General features: G+C 37.4%; 1 protein-coding gene across 1 annotated transcript in view; it reads left to right on the top strand.

Annotated features, from left to right (window-relative positions):
- Positions 1 to 13693, top strand: part of OVCH2 (ovochymase 2) — a 71363-nt gene extending 57670 nt beyond the window's left edge. The window contains exons 18-21 of the mRNA XM_074231601.1: positions 3601 to 3796; positions 4768 to 4919; positions 5271 to 5436; positions 13674 to 13693. Of these exons, the coding sequence (XP_074087702.1) occupies positions 3601 to 3796; positions 4768 to 4919; positions 5271 to 5436; positions 13674 to 13693 (534 nt within the window). The remainder of the gene's footprint in view (positions 1 to 3600; positions 3797 to 4767; positions 4920 to 5270; positions 5437 to 13673) is intronic.
- Positions 13694 to 15683: the final 1990 nt, after the last annotated feature.

Below are 15683 nucleotides of genomic sequence, written 5' to 3'. Positions count from 1 at the left end.
AAAAGACAATGAAACCAAAATTGCTCTATCCAAAGTGCCAAAGAAAAATCTGAATTGCTGTCAGACCTAAAAAGGATTTCTTGAAGGACTCAAAAAGAATTTTAAAAATCAAGCAAGATAATTGAAAAATTGGGGAAAATGAGAATGATGCAAGAAAATAGTGAAGAGTCAACATCTTAGTAATGGAAGCACCAAAAAATATTGAAAAAGGTAACACTTTAAAAAACAGAATAAGTGAAGTGGTAAAAAAGAGAGACACAAAAATCCACTAAAGGAAAAAAGTTCTTAATAAGCAGAATTGTGAAATGGGAAAAATTGTACAAAATTCACTGAAGAGAAGAACTCCTTAAAAAACAGATTTGGTCAAATGGAAAAGGAAGTAAAAAGCTTGCTAAAGAAAATAATTACTTAAAAATTAGAAGTGGCAAGAAAAACTTAATAGCTTTAAGAGACATTAAGAAACAATAAAACACAATCAGAAGTATGAAAATAGCTCATTGGAAAAACAACTGACATGATCAAGATTAAGGAGAGAGAATTTAAGAATTATTGTATTATCTGAAAGCCATGGTCAAAGAGCTTGCCATCATCTCTCAAGAAATTTTCAAGGAAAACTGTTCTGATATTCTAGAACCAGAGGATGAAATAGAAATTGAAAGAATCTATCAGTCACTTCTGAAAGAGATTCCAAAATGAAAAGTCCCAGGAATATTATAGCCAAATTCCAGACTTCCCAGGTCAAGAAGAAAATATTTCAAGCTGCCAGGAAGAAATGATTCAAATATCATGGAGTCACAGTCAGAAATAACACAAGATTTAGCAGCTTCTTAATTAAAAGGTAAGAGGACTTGGAATAGGACATTCTAGTAGGTAAAGGAGATAGGATCAACCAACAATCATCTATCCAGAAAAGCTGAATATAATTCTTCAGGGGAAAATGAATGTTCAATGAAATAGCAGACTCTCAAGTATTTCTGATGGAAAGAGCAGAGCTGAATAGAAAATTCAACTTTCAAATATAAAAACCAAGAGAAGCATACAAAGGTAAACAGGAAAAAGAAATCATAAAGAATTCAATAATATTAATCTATTTACATTCTTAAGATGGGAAGATGATATTTGTAACTCCTAAGAACTTTATTATTTGGACAATTAGAAGTAGTATATAGTAGAAGATATAGGTGTAAATTGAATATGATGGCAAATAAAATTTGGGATGAGAGAGGATGCACTAGGAGAAGGGAGAAGGAGAGGTAGAATGGGGGTAAATTGTCTCACATAAAAGAGGCAAGAGAGAGCTTTTGTAGTGGAAAGGAAGATGATAGAGGGAGGGAGTGCTTAAATGTCACTCTCATCAGAATTGGTTCAAAGAAAGAATTACATACACACTCAGCTGGATAAAGAAATCAATCCTACACTATAACCAAGTAGTAGGGAAGAGAAGAGGGGTTTGATAGAAAAGAGGGTGAATTGGGAAGATGGTATTCAGGAGTAAAACAGTTTTAAGGATGGACAGATGAAAAGAGAGAAAGAAAAGGATAAATGGGGAAAACAGAATGGAGATAAATACACAATAATCATAAATGTGCAAGTTTTTATGATAAATGTCTCATTTCTCAAATATATATAGAATGAGTCAAATTTATAAGAATAAAAATTCATCAGTTGACAAAGGGTCGAAGGAAGACAGTTTTCAGATCAAGTAATAAAAGCTTATTTTAATCATATGAAAAAATGCAAAGTCACTTTTGATTAGAGAAATGCATTTTAAGACAATTCCGAAGTACTGCCCCACATCCATCAGATTGATTAATATAAGAGAAAATGAAAATGACAAATGTTGGAGGGGATGTGGGAAAATTGAGACACTAATGAAGTAGAGTTAAAAACTAAGTCAAGCAATCTGGTTGAGTGATTCCAAACTATTCTCAAAAGGCTATAAAAGTAATGTATACTCTTTGATTCAGTAATGTCATACTAAATCTATATCCTAAAGAGATAAAAAACAAAAAGAAAAGGACCTCAATATATAAAAGCATTTAAAATAGCTCTTTTTTATGGTGGTTAAGAATTGGAAATTGAGGGAATGCCCATCATATGGGGAAAAGATTGAATTAGTTATGTATATGATTATGATGTTGGGTTATAAGAAATGACAAGTAGGATGCTCTCAGAAAAATCTGGAAAGATTTATGTGAACATGAACAAAGTGAAGTAATCTAACTAGGACACATGGTACCTAGTAACTACAACATTGTATGATGCTCAACTGTGAATGACTTAGTAATTCTAAACAACAGAATGATTCAAGACAATTCTGAAGTACTCATAATGAAAAATGCTAACTACCTACAAAGAAAAAATTTGAGGGATTCTGAATGCAGATTGAAGTATACTTTTTATTTTGAAATAATGAGAATAACATGAAAAACATTTTATAATAATAATTTCACTTCATTGAATGTCAGTTGAAGTATACTTTTAACTTTTTTTCTTTTGTAACAAGAGTAACTTGGAAATATGTTTTTATTACTGTTAATATATAGCCTTTATAAAATTGCTTGTCTTTTTATTGAGGGAAAGGGAAGGGAGGGAGAGAATTTAGAATCCAAATATTCGAAAGATGATTATTAAATTGATTTTACATGTAATTGGGAAAAATAAAAGAAAAAGGGAAAAAAGAGTATGGGAAACAGATTACAAACCTGGATCGGGGCATGATATAAAAGTGATGGAGGTCTTCAATTGTCATAGCTAGTCATTACATTACTCAGAATGATAAAGGAGATTGCTATTGATCTTTGAATTGGAAAAGAGCCAATCCAGAAATTCAATATTTTCTAGGAAACCTCATTTTTTTTTTATTAGAGCAGTTGTTAAGATGTAGGCAGTCTGACAACACATTGTCACTCAGGGATTTGGGAGTGCTGTAGGAGCTTTTGGTAATCTAATTGTGCAAATTTATATGGATAAACAGGACATGCTCACTAGCTCCAGAATACCTCGACTCCCAGATCCTAGAAATTTAGCTTCACAGCAATTTGATTCCTGTTTCTCTGTCCCTAAGATCTTAGCCCTGAAAAGGAACAGTTCTCAAATATGCATAGGTTAATACTACCTGGATAAAACCCAGTTTTTATGAATTTAATGCTGACATGTGGCAAGAGACAAAGGTGGCCATGTTTTAAACTGTTGCCATTTTCTTCTATTCCATATTTTCTTTGAACTCTAAGAGGTGGTACTAATTTCATTCAAGAGATTTTTGGCACTTAACTCTCATATTAGTGATGACAAGTAGTGGGACTTGGTGGATAGAGAGATACATTTGAAGTTAGGAAGACTGATTTTAGTTCTGCCTCTGACACATTCTGACTGTTTGGGTTTGGGCAAGTCACTATGATTTTCATTGGTAGAGGGAATTTCCTTTTGTGGGAGTTTCCAACAGCTATGAAATAAAATTCTAGTCTCTAGTCTATTAGTAATGATAGAGGCAGTGATGAGAGACAATATAGTGTAGTGGTTAGAATCTTAGGTACTAAATCTACAATAGCTGACCAGTCCTTTGAAGGGTTTCTCATTTTGCTTCTTTCCTCTTCCTAGAAAAGATCAATAAAGCACATTTTGATTCATCCAGCTTTTGACAGAACCACGATGGATTATGATATTGCTCTGTTGCAAGTGACTGAACCATTTCAATTCAATCACTATGTTCGTCCGGTGTGTCTTCCTGAGAAAGGTCGAGAGTTACCATCTTCCAGCACATGTGTGGTCACAGGATGGGGGATTGATAATCTAGGTCTGTATGGAATCTTTTCTTCCTCTTTTGTCCACATATAGATCAACTGCATACATTGAAAAGACATTTCTCTTTCTTTTTTTTTTTAAGGCTTTTGCAAGGCAAATGGGGTTAAGTGGCTTGTCCAAGGCCACACAGCTAGGCAATTATTAAGTGTCTGAGGGCAGATTTGAACTCAGGTACTCCTGACTCCAGGGCTAGTGCTCTATCCACTGTGCCACCTAGCTGCCTCCGAAAAGGCATTTCTTAATCACTTTAACTCACCTATGAAACATGTCCATGTTATTCTTTTCTGGTCATGCTCCTGTGAGGCATATATAGCCACAAATTGACCCTTCTGCTCTGCTTCTACCTGTAGCACAACAGTGTAAGAGTGATACAAAGCCAGACCACATGGTTTCTATTTAGTTCAATGTTTTCCACTTGAGGAAATTTGTGGGCAAGGACAATTGTTTTTCCTTTAAAATATTGCCTTTAAAACCCAGAGTTGTATTCTAATTTCTATAAAACAACCATGTATGGAGCTATGCTTCAACCTTATGGCATGGAACCTTCAGTTTCTTCTGGCCCTTAACATGATTTCAAATATCCCTTCCCAGAATGTTGAATGGAGCACTCAGAGGTGAGTTTCGATAGTTTGGTGAAATGGAGAACTGGAAATAATCACATAAGCATCTGGGAGAGATATCAGTCTTAATGAGTACTGAAAAGGAAAAGGGGAAAGACTTAGGTTGGCTAGGCAGAAGAAATTTGTAAGAACAAAATGGACAAAGCAAGATTCAGTCTTTGTGGTGGGAGAAGGTAAATTCTGGTCCTTAGGAAAAGGATTGGACCTGCTATGTGGGATGAAAGGTTTTGAAATGAACTTATTCTAGGTCATTGGGTGGAATACATTTGAACCAAGTTATAGAATTTCAAAGTGGTAGGGGAAGCATTTTTGCTCTTTAGCCAAAATCGTATATTTTTTTCAGATGGAGAAAAATCCAACAAATTACAGCAACTTGAAGTTCCCATCCTGGATTCTGATCTGTGTCAGGAATATTATCGAAATCTCTCTGTGGGGGTATCACAGAGGATGTTCTGTGCTGGATTCCCTTCTAAAGGAGACAAGGATTCTTGCTCAGTAAGCTCATGCCATATTCAGTTTCTAAGCCACACACCCAATCTATCTGTTTATTAATTTGGGATAGCTGAGCTTTTTCCAATAACTTTTTTCTCTGATGGCACATAGAACTCTTAGAAATTCTTAGAAAATTTCCACTTTAAGATTTAGGGTGTGGGGGTAGAGTGGGAAGGAAGAGGGTGGTTTTCCTGTACTTTTTTTTTTGGTTGAGAATTCTGAAGAAACAAAGAATTGAGAAAGGACCACAAGGGTCTTGTCTTTGGACTCAGTAAGATACATAGGAATAAGATGACCTATGGCATTCTAATTCCATAAGCTATCCACCTGTGTTATTTTTTTCCATATACCTAGGGTGACTCAGGTGGCCCCTTAGTTTGCTCCCTTGAAGATTCAGGTCTTTATTCCCTTTTTGGGATAACCAGCTGGGGCTTTGGCTGTGGAAGGATTAACTACCCAGGTGTCTACTCCAGTGTCACTGTCTTCATTGATTGGATCAAACAACATCTTAGTGATATTGGTATGTATGAAGAGGAAACCACTCTATTCCTTAGATTGGCATCATCCAAATTCCTGAGAAAAAGAAGAAGACCAAGAAGAAGAAGAAAATACTCATTTCAACCCCTAGCTAGACCTAAACAGCAGGATGAAAACTTGCCTAAACATCCTATTTCTTTGAACAGTGTGGTATATATTGGCTCAGGACCCTTTCATTCCTTACTTTTATTAGCAATACATAGGGTTATTGAGGAGCCCAGCTAGAGTCACATAATGGTGGTAAATTTTGGAGGCTCCAAATACACCTGTATTTGGGAAAAGTTAAGTATTTAAATTAGCTTTGTTTTGCCTTCAGTATTTGTGTATAATTTAACACTGGATCACTTTGGAGTAAAGGAAAGTGTAGAAGTAAAATGTCAAATAACCTCTGAGAAATTAGAATGCGATGCAGTTACAGAATTTGGGGGCTCCATCCTATCTCCTGCTGTGCTTGTTTTGTATGACCCCCACTGACCTTCTGGAACATGTGAAGGACATTGTGCAGGATATCCACTCTCCCACGTATTTCCCAATAGACAATCAGGTCTTGTGCTACACCAGATTCAGGACAAAGATTCAGCAAAGGAATCCTGAGGGATGGTGCTGTCTTGTCCAGATTTGATTTAAGGAGTTGTATTTCTGAGCAACCATTTGATGCAGATTTATAAATATATGCTATGTATACTTCTATTTATCAGTTCTTTCCCTGGAGTTGGATAGAATCTTCCTTCATAGGTCCTTTTTAGTTGATCTGAGTCTTTATAGTACTCAGAATAACAGATGTTCTCAATATTGGTGTTGCTGTACATAGTGTTCTCTTGGTTCTGCTTACTTTACTTTTCATTATTTCATATAAGTGTTTACAAGTTTTTCTAAAATCAATCAGCTCATGATTTCTTACAGCATAGTAATATTCCATCACAGTTATATTCCACAACTTTCTATCCATTCCCCAATTGTAAGCATCCCTTCAATTTTCAGATTTTTATTACCACCACAAAGAGAACTGTTATAAATATTTTTGTACATACAGGTCTTTTCCTTTTTTCTTTGATTCTTTGGGAAGCAGACCTAATAGTGGCATTGCTCGGTCAAAGAGTACACACAGCTTTATAACTCCTTGGGTATAATTCCAGATAGCTCTCCAAAATGGTTAGATCAGTTCACAGCTCCACCAACAGTGTATTAATGTTTCACTTTTCTCTCTCTAACATTTGTCATTGAATTGGTTTTTAAGATGCCACCATTTAAGCTTGCTAGTTATCAAATACAACTGGCTATTCTCTTGTTGTTGTTGTTGTTGTTGTTGTGTGTGTGTGTGTGTGTGTGTGTGAGAGAGAGAGAGAGAGAGAGAGAGAGAGAGAGAGAGAGAGAGAGAGAGAGAGAGAGAGAGATTGTTTATGTGTTTGGAGAGATTGGAGAGAATGTCCATGATTAAGACAGGGTTTTAAAGGTAATAAAGGGAAGTTTCTTTTTATGGAATGACCAGTCTGGGTTTCTTATAATCTTTGGGTACATCCAGTGGAAGATAGATGAGATAGGTTTAAAGGCCATTAATTGAAAACACAAACACGTGTTTTCACTTGTCAGCTACAAGATGCTTTTGCCTGGGAGAACCCAGGGCTGATTATGATTTAGTAGCTGTTCAAGTGAAGAGCTCAAGGATTGATTAGCAGAGCATATGAGACCACAGTATTTAGCAAGGCTAATTGATATGACAATACAACTCAGTGACAGATTAGAAAAATAGATGGAGGATGTAGTTTTGATAAAGAGGTTAGAAATCAGAACAATTATGACAGGAAATAGAACCCAGCAAAGGATGAAATAGGAATTCCTAATTCAGAACTTGAGGAGAGAATCTTGGAAGGGCAGAAGAAATTACTTTCTATGTTCACCCTCACAGAAGAAAAGCTTTAGGGTACTGGAGATGGGAAAACTAGAAAATGGAAAGTTTTGATAGACTCTACAACATTTAGGATGGATATTTCTAGAAAAATAGTAGGCAAAGCAAAAGTGCCTTTCCATCAGAGGAACTGAATATGTGATGACTGGGTCCCTTATCAGACAATGCCAAGAGGACAGCAGAGAATACAGAAGGATTATTGGGGGTACTCAATGTGTCAGGTTGGATAAAGTGGTATTTAACTTGGCAGGCAACTATCTCCATATTGAATGGGGCATGGGTTAATGTAATTTTTCAAGCAGGGACCCTCTCAGTCTGATTTAAACCCACTCTTTAAGTTTTCTAGGACTAATAGAAACAATGAAGGACCAAGGATCCCAAATATCATCAAGGAAATCAGTATTTACAAGATATTTAGAGGCTCTCCTGCACTGGGATTAGAGGGAGGTCTCATCTGTGGGACTTTCCTGCCCCCATCAGTAGAATACATACTAAATCAAGACCAGTGAAAACTGTATATTTATCTGGGAAAATATAAGGAAGAAATTTATCTGACTCCCTCATCTCAGGAAGGGATATCTTTCTCTTCGTCTCTATTGGGAACCAGGGATGAGGAATGGGAGATGTGGGACAACCACAGATCCCATCAAGTTGGGGGGGACATATTTGTAAAGTGGATTAACTAGGAGAATATGATCTTGTGAGAATTATGATTAGAGAAAAAAAGTAAGTAACCCTTTTATGTTTGTTTGTTTTTTTTATGTTTTTGCAAGGCAAATGGGGTTAAGTGGCTTGCCCAAGGCCACACAGCTAGGTAATTATTAAGTGTCTGAGACCGGATTTGAACCCAGGTACTCCTGACTCCAAAGCCCATGCTTTATCCACTACGCCACCTAGCCGCCCCTAGTAACCCTTTTTTAATTTAATATTTATTTATTCTCATTTTGTACAAATAATGTTTTTTTATACATTAATAAAATATTCTTGTTTAAGAGTAAACAAAATACCCCCCCAAAAAAATATAGACTTGCTTTGAGCAATAAAGTAAAGGGGAGAGAAAAAAATTAAAATTAAAATTAAAATAAAAAAATAATAGTAATAATTGTAGGTATGGCCAGGTGGCGCAGTGGATGGAACACCAGCCCTGGAGCCAGGAGCACCTGAGCCCATATCCAGCCCCATACGCCCAACAATCACCCAGCTGTGTGACATGCAAGGCACCCCAACCCCACTGCCCTGCAAAAACCATAAAAACAAAAAGAAGACCCAAAATAAAATAAAATAGTAATAATAGTAGGGGTGGCTGAGTGGCAGACAGAGCACAGGCCCTTGAGCCAGGAGCACCCAGGTCCAAATCCAGCCTCAGACACCCAACAATCATCCTGCTATGCAGCCCCAGGCAGGCCACCCAGCCCCATTTGCTCTGCACACCCCCCAAATAATAATAATAAAAAATGTGCTTCAGTCTGTGTTCCAACACCACCAACTCTGTCATGGGTGGATCACATTCTTTATGGTAAGTCCATCACAAAAGTTACTCCCATATTTTTCCACCGTTGCCATTGCTGATCGAAACTCCCTCCTTTCGTATTTCTTCACTACCATGTACTATATTTTCTCTCTCCTTTCATTCTGACTTTGCTGTAGGGTAGCTGAGTGGTGCAGCAGACAGATCCCTGGCCCTGGGGCCAAGAGGCCCCGAGCCCCCATACCACCCCTTAGGCCCAGCATCCACCTGGCCCTATGGTCCTGGACAGGCCATCCAATCCCAGCCCCTTACAAGAAGTAAAAAAGAAAATGTGTTATATTTGACCACTATCCCCCCATGGTCCATCCTCTCCTCCTTCATTCACATCCCCCCCTTCCCCCTGTCCCCCCCTCCTTCTTACTCCAGATGTCTATACCCCATTGAGTATATATGCTGTTTCCTCTCCTAGCCACCTCTGATGAGAGCAAAGATTCCATCATTCCCCCTTGCCTTCCTCCCTTCCATATCATTGCAATAGCTCATTGTAATAAAGAAAAATCTTATTATATGAAATATTTTGGCCTATTCCCCCTCCCCTTTTTCTTTCTCCCATTACATTTCCCTTTTTTCTATTGACTCTATTTTTACACCATATTTTATCTTTAAATTTAGCTTTCTCCTGTGCTTCATCTATAAAAGCTCCTTCTACCTGCTCTATTAATTGAGAAGGTTCATACGAGTATTATTAGTGTCATTTTTCTATACAGGAATACATGCAGTTTATCGTCATTAAGTCCCTCATATTTTCCCCTTCTCCTCCAATCTCTATGCTTCACCTGAGTCTGTATTTCAGCTCTGGCCATTCCAACAGGAACATTTGAAATTCCCCTGGTTCATTGAAAGTCCATCTTTTTCCCTGGAAGAGGACATTCAGTTTTGCTGGGTAGTTGATTCTTGGCTGCATTCCAAGCTCTTTTGCCTTCCGGTATATTATATTCCAAGCCCTAAGAGCTTTTAATGTAGTTGCTGCTAAGTCCTGTGTGATCCTGACTGCAGCTCCACGATATTTGAACTGTGTCCTTCTGGCTGCTTGTAATATTTTCTCTTTGACTTGGGAGTTCTGGAACTTGGCTATAATATTCCTGGGGGTTGGTTTTTTGGGAACTCTTCCTCAGGGGGATTGGTGGATTCTCTCCATTTCTATTTTGCCCTCTACTTCTAGGATATCAGGGCAATTTTCCTGTAGTAATTCTTTGAAAATGATGTCAAGGCTCTTTTCCTGATCATGACTTTCAGGAATTCCAATAATTTTTAAATTATCTTTCCTAAATCTGTTTTCCATATCAGTTGTTTTTTCAATGAGATGTTACACATTTGCTTCTAATTTTTCATTCTTTTGGTTTTGAAGTATTGATTCCTGATTTTTGATAAATTCATCAATCTCCCTGAGTTCTATTCTTTGTCTGAAGGATTTGTTTTCCTCAGAGAGCTTTCTTATTTCTTTTTTTGTTTGGCCAGTTCTGTTTTTTAAAGCATTCTTCTCCTCAATAATCTTTTTATTTTAGGTTTTTGCAAGGCAAATGGGGTTAAGTGGCTTGCCCAAGGCCACACAGCTAGGTAATTATTAAGTGTCCGAGACCGGATTTGAACCCAGGTACTCCTGACTCCAGGGCTGGTGCTTTATCCACTGCGCCACCTAGCCACCTAGCCACCCCCTCAATAACTTTTTGAACTGTTTAATCCATTTGACCTAAGCTGGTTTTTAGCATGCTATTTTCTTCAGCATTTTTTTGGATTTCTTTGACTAGGCTGCTGATTTCATTTTCATGTTTTTCCTGCATCTCTCTCATTTCTCTTCACAGTTTTTCTTCTAACTCTGTCATTTGATTTTCAAAGTCTTTTTTGAGCTCTGTCATAGCCTGAGCCCAATTTCTGTTTTTCTTGGAGTCTTTAGATGCAGGAGCTTGTGCTTCCTCATCTTCAGACTGAGTGTTTTGATCCTTCTTGGGCTCACAGGCAAAATATCTCTCAATGGTGTTCCTCTTGTTTCTCTGCTTGCTCATTTTCCCAGTCTTAGCCTGTTTTTGGGGTGCTTCTTGAGCTTTTGGGACACTCCCACAAGGGTCTCAATGTGTGAGGCTCTATCCTCCCTCCTGGTCTGTGAATGACCATATGCGCCCCTCTGCCAGGGAGCTGAGGTTGGGGGGCTGCTGTTCTATTGGGGGGACCTAGACTGCAATCAGGATCTGAATGTGTTTAGAGCCCCAGAGTCCTGTTCCAGGGACAGAGGACAGAGCTCTGCAGTCTCTCTCTCTCTTCACTCCCCTCCCTAGGTTCAATGGGCTCATGCCCTGGGGGCTCCTGCTTATCCCTTGCTTCTATTTCCTGGATCTGGACTGCCTTGGCCAAGCTGCTCATTGTGTGCCCTGAGAGGGCAGGGCTGGGCTTCATGTGCTTGCTGTGGCAGAGGTCCCCCACTGTTCCCCCAATTTGTGCCTGGTGTTCCCGGAGGTGTAGATCAGGAAACTGCCCTGCTGCTGTGAGCTGAGGCTCCCAGTGCCCTGGGGCTGCCTCCGGGAGGCTGAAGTTCCTTCGCTCTGGTGGGCCACCCCTCTGGCCAGCTACCCCTCCAACCCCAGGGAGCAGAGCCTTTCTGCTCTTTTCCAGGTTACCTTGAGTAGAACTGCCTTACTGGGTCCCTCTGTGGGTTCTGTCTCTTGAAAATTTAGTTAGAGTCCTAAGTTTAGAAGTTTTATGAGAGAGCTCCTAAGAGTGGATCCTCTCTTGTCGCCATCTTGGCTCCACCCCCTAACTAACCCTTCTGTATTAGATTTGGATACTGTGGATACAACTTTCAGCTTTCTAGGGTGGCTAATATCCTGGCAATATTTCAGTATTTTTTAATGATGTCCTCACTGATTTTCTGAATAAATTTGATGTGATTTCCCGAAATATTTTGGAATTTTCATACCATAAGCAGAAAAAGTGTTGCTTTATAGGTGATATGCCATCTGTGATGTTTACTTTGTCTTTATAATGTAAGTTGGAGAGAAGTTCCTTCTATTAGTTTCTGGTAGCATTACTTGAATTTATTTTAAGGTGGCTAGACTAAAATGAATTGAGAGTATATCCAGACTATCAAGTATTAGCTGGCATGGCTCACAATGAAAACTTAGTGGGTCTCCTTCAGACTGTAACTATATATATATATATATATATATATATATATATATATATATATATATATATATATATATGTATACCAGGAATCCTCAATTTGAGTTTTATAAAATCTAATGAAGTTTCACTGGGGGCTAGAACCAAAACACATTTTAGGTAGTCTGCGTGTGAAGGTGGATACAGGATTATAAACATTGGGGCAATAAACAAAATGAAAGAATTATAAAATGAGAGGAGGATTTGAACCAAGAAATGATCTTTCTTCTTAGCCATTTACATTATAGACTGGGTTCTGTATAGGGTCAACAAATTTTAAGTTATATAAAAATGTCTTCTGTGGCCTATTTCTACAGATATGTAGATAGAGATATAGATACATATCTATATCTATGGGTAGATATAGACATTCATCTATCTAGTTAAATTACATGAACCTTTGGCAAAGATAGCATTAGAGGGTTAGAATTTATAGGGAAAATCTGAAGAGCATTCCACAGAAGATTAGGAGCTCAATTGATCTTTACAATAGAGTTGTGATAATTAATTAGAGTTAGCCAAGAAACAAAAGTCTTTGATACCTTGACATATTTATGAAGTGGAATTAGATACTGTACTGTCCTTGGTCGAATTGGCCCATGATATGATGAATCCAGCATTGTAATGATCATTATTTCAGGTCACTATTTCAGGTAATTCTCAAGTGTCTGCCTGGGTGATTTTTCAGAGATGCATCAGTTATCTGAATTGATAGCATGAGAATGACATTCATTCTCTGCAGCATATTAAAACTTCTCATTAGCAGAACACACCTAAGAAGGAAATAAACAACATTTTAATAGTTAAAAGTGTTGCCCTTATAATGCATTATCCTTGGAGTCAGGAGGAATTGGGTTCAAAATCTTATCCCTAAAATTTACTAGCTATGTAGCCATGGGGAAAACTACTTAATCTCCCTGAGCTTCAGTTTTCTAATCAGTAAAAATCAGGAAAATAAAATAGGTATTTCCATGCTGGAATCAGGAAACCTTGGCATGATGAGTCAATGTGAACTTAGCACAAAAGCTTCTCTAACCCTCTGCCCCAGTTAAATATTATGTACTTATGTGCTATTATGTAGTGCACTCGAATTAAGAGAAATTGAACAAGTGATCTTCCTGTGGAAGATGGGATTTTAGTCAGGTCTTAACAGATACTAGGAGGAAGAGATGCCTACTTTTACTGTTGAATTCCTTGGAACAAAATGGCACTAGGAAGACTTCCCTGATCCTCCTCTGTTAATAATGACTTTCTATTTGGTCACCTGTTTTACTAATTTTTCATGCTAATTATGAATTACTGGGCATTATAATTAACTTTGTATGATGTTCAACACCCTAGAGATTAAGAGATTGATGAAGAGATTGATCTCCACTTGACCTCTAGTTTATATCTCTTAATAGCTGTTGAATATACCAAGGGCTAATAGATTTTAGGGGTGGAGAGGACCTTTCTTAACAGACTCAGGGAGGTTAAGTTTAGGGACTCATTTCTCCACCATCACTAGATATCAGTGATGGGATATGAACCCAGATTTTCCTGATTCCAAGTCCAGTACTCCAGGACTCCAGTGTGTGATGTGGCCTCTCTGAAAATTTCTTTATTTGTTCTTGCCTTTTTTTCCCCTTAGGGAGTGAATTAGCTAATTGACAAAAAATGCTTGTGGAAGAGACTCTGCCTAGTACACCTTATGAAGAGATAGGCCAGGTCTGTGAAAAACATAAGACCTTGTGGATGGTTCATTGAGAATTTGGAACATTTCCTCCTTAATTCTCTTCCTTTGGAGGGTTTCTAAGTGTGTGTGTGTGTGTGTGTGTTCATAATAGACTAATCATGTTTTTCTGTCTGCTCAGAGGCTGAATATCCTTGTAGTTGTACTTCATGTATGCATGTGCATAATTTCAATAAACATTTTCTTTATGGATTTATATTATTTTTTTATTTTAAATGTCCAGTGTATTTGATTTTGGTTCTGTTATCTCAAAACTGTATAAATATTGCATTCAGGAGCCTTCAATCAGACAGCTTGCTTATAGTATATGTCCTTGATGAAAATCCGGGGAAGACTTTTAAATGAGGGTGGTGAATTTCACTGGTGAGGCTACTGGGGCTGGATTGACTTACCAGGTTTCAAATAAGGATTCATTAGCAAGTAAAAGATTCCAGAGAATTAATTTTCTGTGTCTGGAATTGAGAACAAGGCCACGATTCACTGATCAGGAAAAATTGAATTAGTTTCTCACTATGCTATGCCAATCAATGCTAGGTAATTTCAGATGATAAAATTAATTTGAGATGCAGCATCACATAATATAGTGCTTTTGCCATTTTTTATGGTATCATGGACCCCTTAGTCTAATGAAGTCTATGGACCCTTTCTTGGTGGAAACACATAAAATATAATACATAGAACTACAAAAGAAGCTAATTATATGGAAATGCAATTATTAAAACATAAAAATGCTAAATCAATAGATCCCATAGTAAGAACCTCTGGCATAGTAGTTAGCAAGGTAGGGTCAAAACCTGGATTCAAGTTCCATGTCTGATATATTCTGACTGTGTGAAAAGAACATCTCGTTTAACCTCTTAGTGTTCTAGGAAATTCTCTAGGAATGTTAAGTGCAGAAGAATTGTTGATCTTCATGGATAAATGAAAAATTAAATTTGATTTTTAAAAATTATGCTTCTTCCCTTCCCCCATTTGAGAAAGAAAGAAACGAAAATCCCTATTACAAACATGTAGTCAAGCAAAATAAATGTCTACATTGGTCATGTCAAAAAGCATTAATCTTCCCTTTGAGTCTTTATCTTCTCTATCAGAAGGGGTATAATCTATTTTATCATGAGTCCTATAGAATCAAGGTTGGTCATTTTGCTGATCAGAGTTCTTGGGTCTATTTCATTGTAAGTCTCCTTAGAGTTCTCTAAAACCATGCCCTTCAACATAACACAATAACTTTGCATAACATAACTTGTTCACACATTCCCCAAGAGATAGATGCCCTTTAAACTTTTAATTCTATGTCATCACAAGAAAGTTATAAATGGTTTTGTTTATCCCCATTTAAATCTTGTTTTGCTTAGGACTAATCCCTAATGTATATTTGTTCTTGTTCCCTCTTTTTCCTTCTTTCCATCTCGTTTTCCAGATAGGTGAAGTATATACTGTACCCAATTTGTGTGCACGCACACTTGCATGTCTGTGTGTGTGTGTGTGTGTGTGTGTGTGTGTGTGTGTGTATGTGTGTGTGTGTGTGTGTATGTATTTGTAGTCTTCCCTCCTTTGACCAGTTCATATGAATGTGAGATTCAAGTGCCAGTCACTTCCTTATACCTTCCTTGTTTGTGTAGTTAAGACTGTGCTTCACATTATCATGGAGCATTATGCATGGCTCATAGAGAGGTCAGAATTTTTTAATCTTTAGCATCTTTTCTCCTTTCATTCCCATTATTCTTTCAGGAAGACTTTAATTTTTGCCACAAGGGGAAGAAGGAAGTTGAGGTCAGAGCTTAGCTATTCTAATTTTCTCAAAGATATATATCATTATATAAAAAAGATATAAAATAGCACATAGCAAAAAAATCTATTTATGTAAGTCAATAGCAAAACAGAAGTCAGAGAAAGTATACATAAGAA

Source organism: Macrotis lagotis, chromosome 3 (assembly GCF_037893015.1).
Source record: "Macrotis lagotis isolate mMagLag1 chromosome 3, bilby.v1.9.chrom.fasta, whole genome shotgun sequence".
Taxonomy (NCBI): domain Eukaryota; kingdom Metazoa; phylum Chordata; class Mammalia; order Peramelemorphia; family Peramelidae; genus Macrotis; species Macrotis lagotis.
This window is presented reverse-complemented; position numbering and strand designations above follow the sequence as displayed.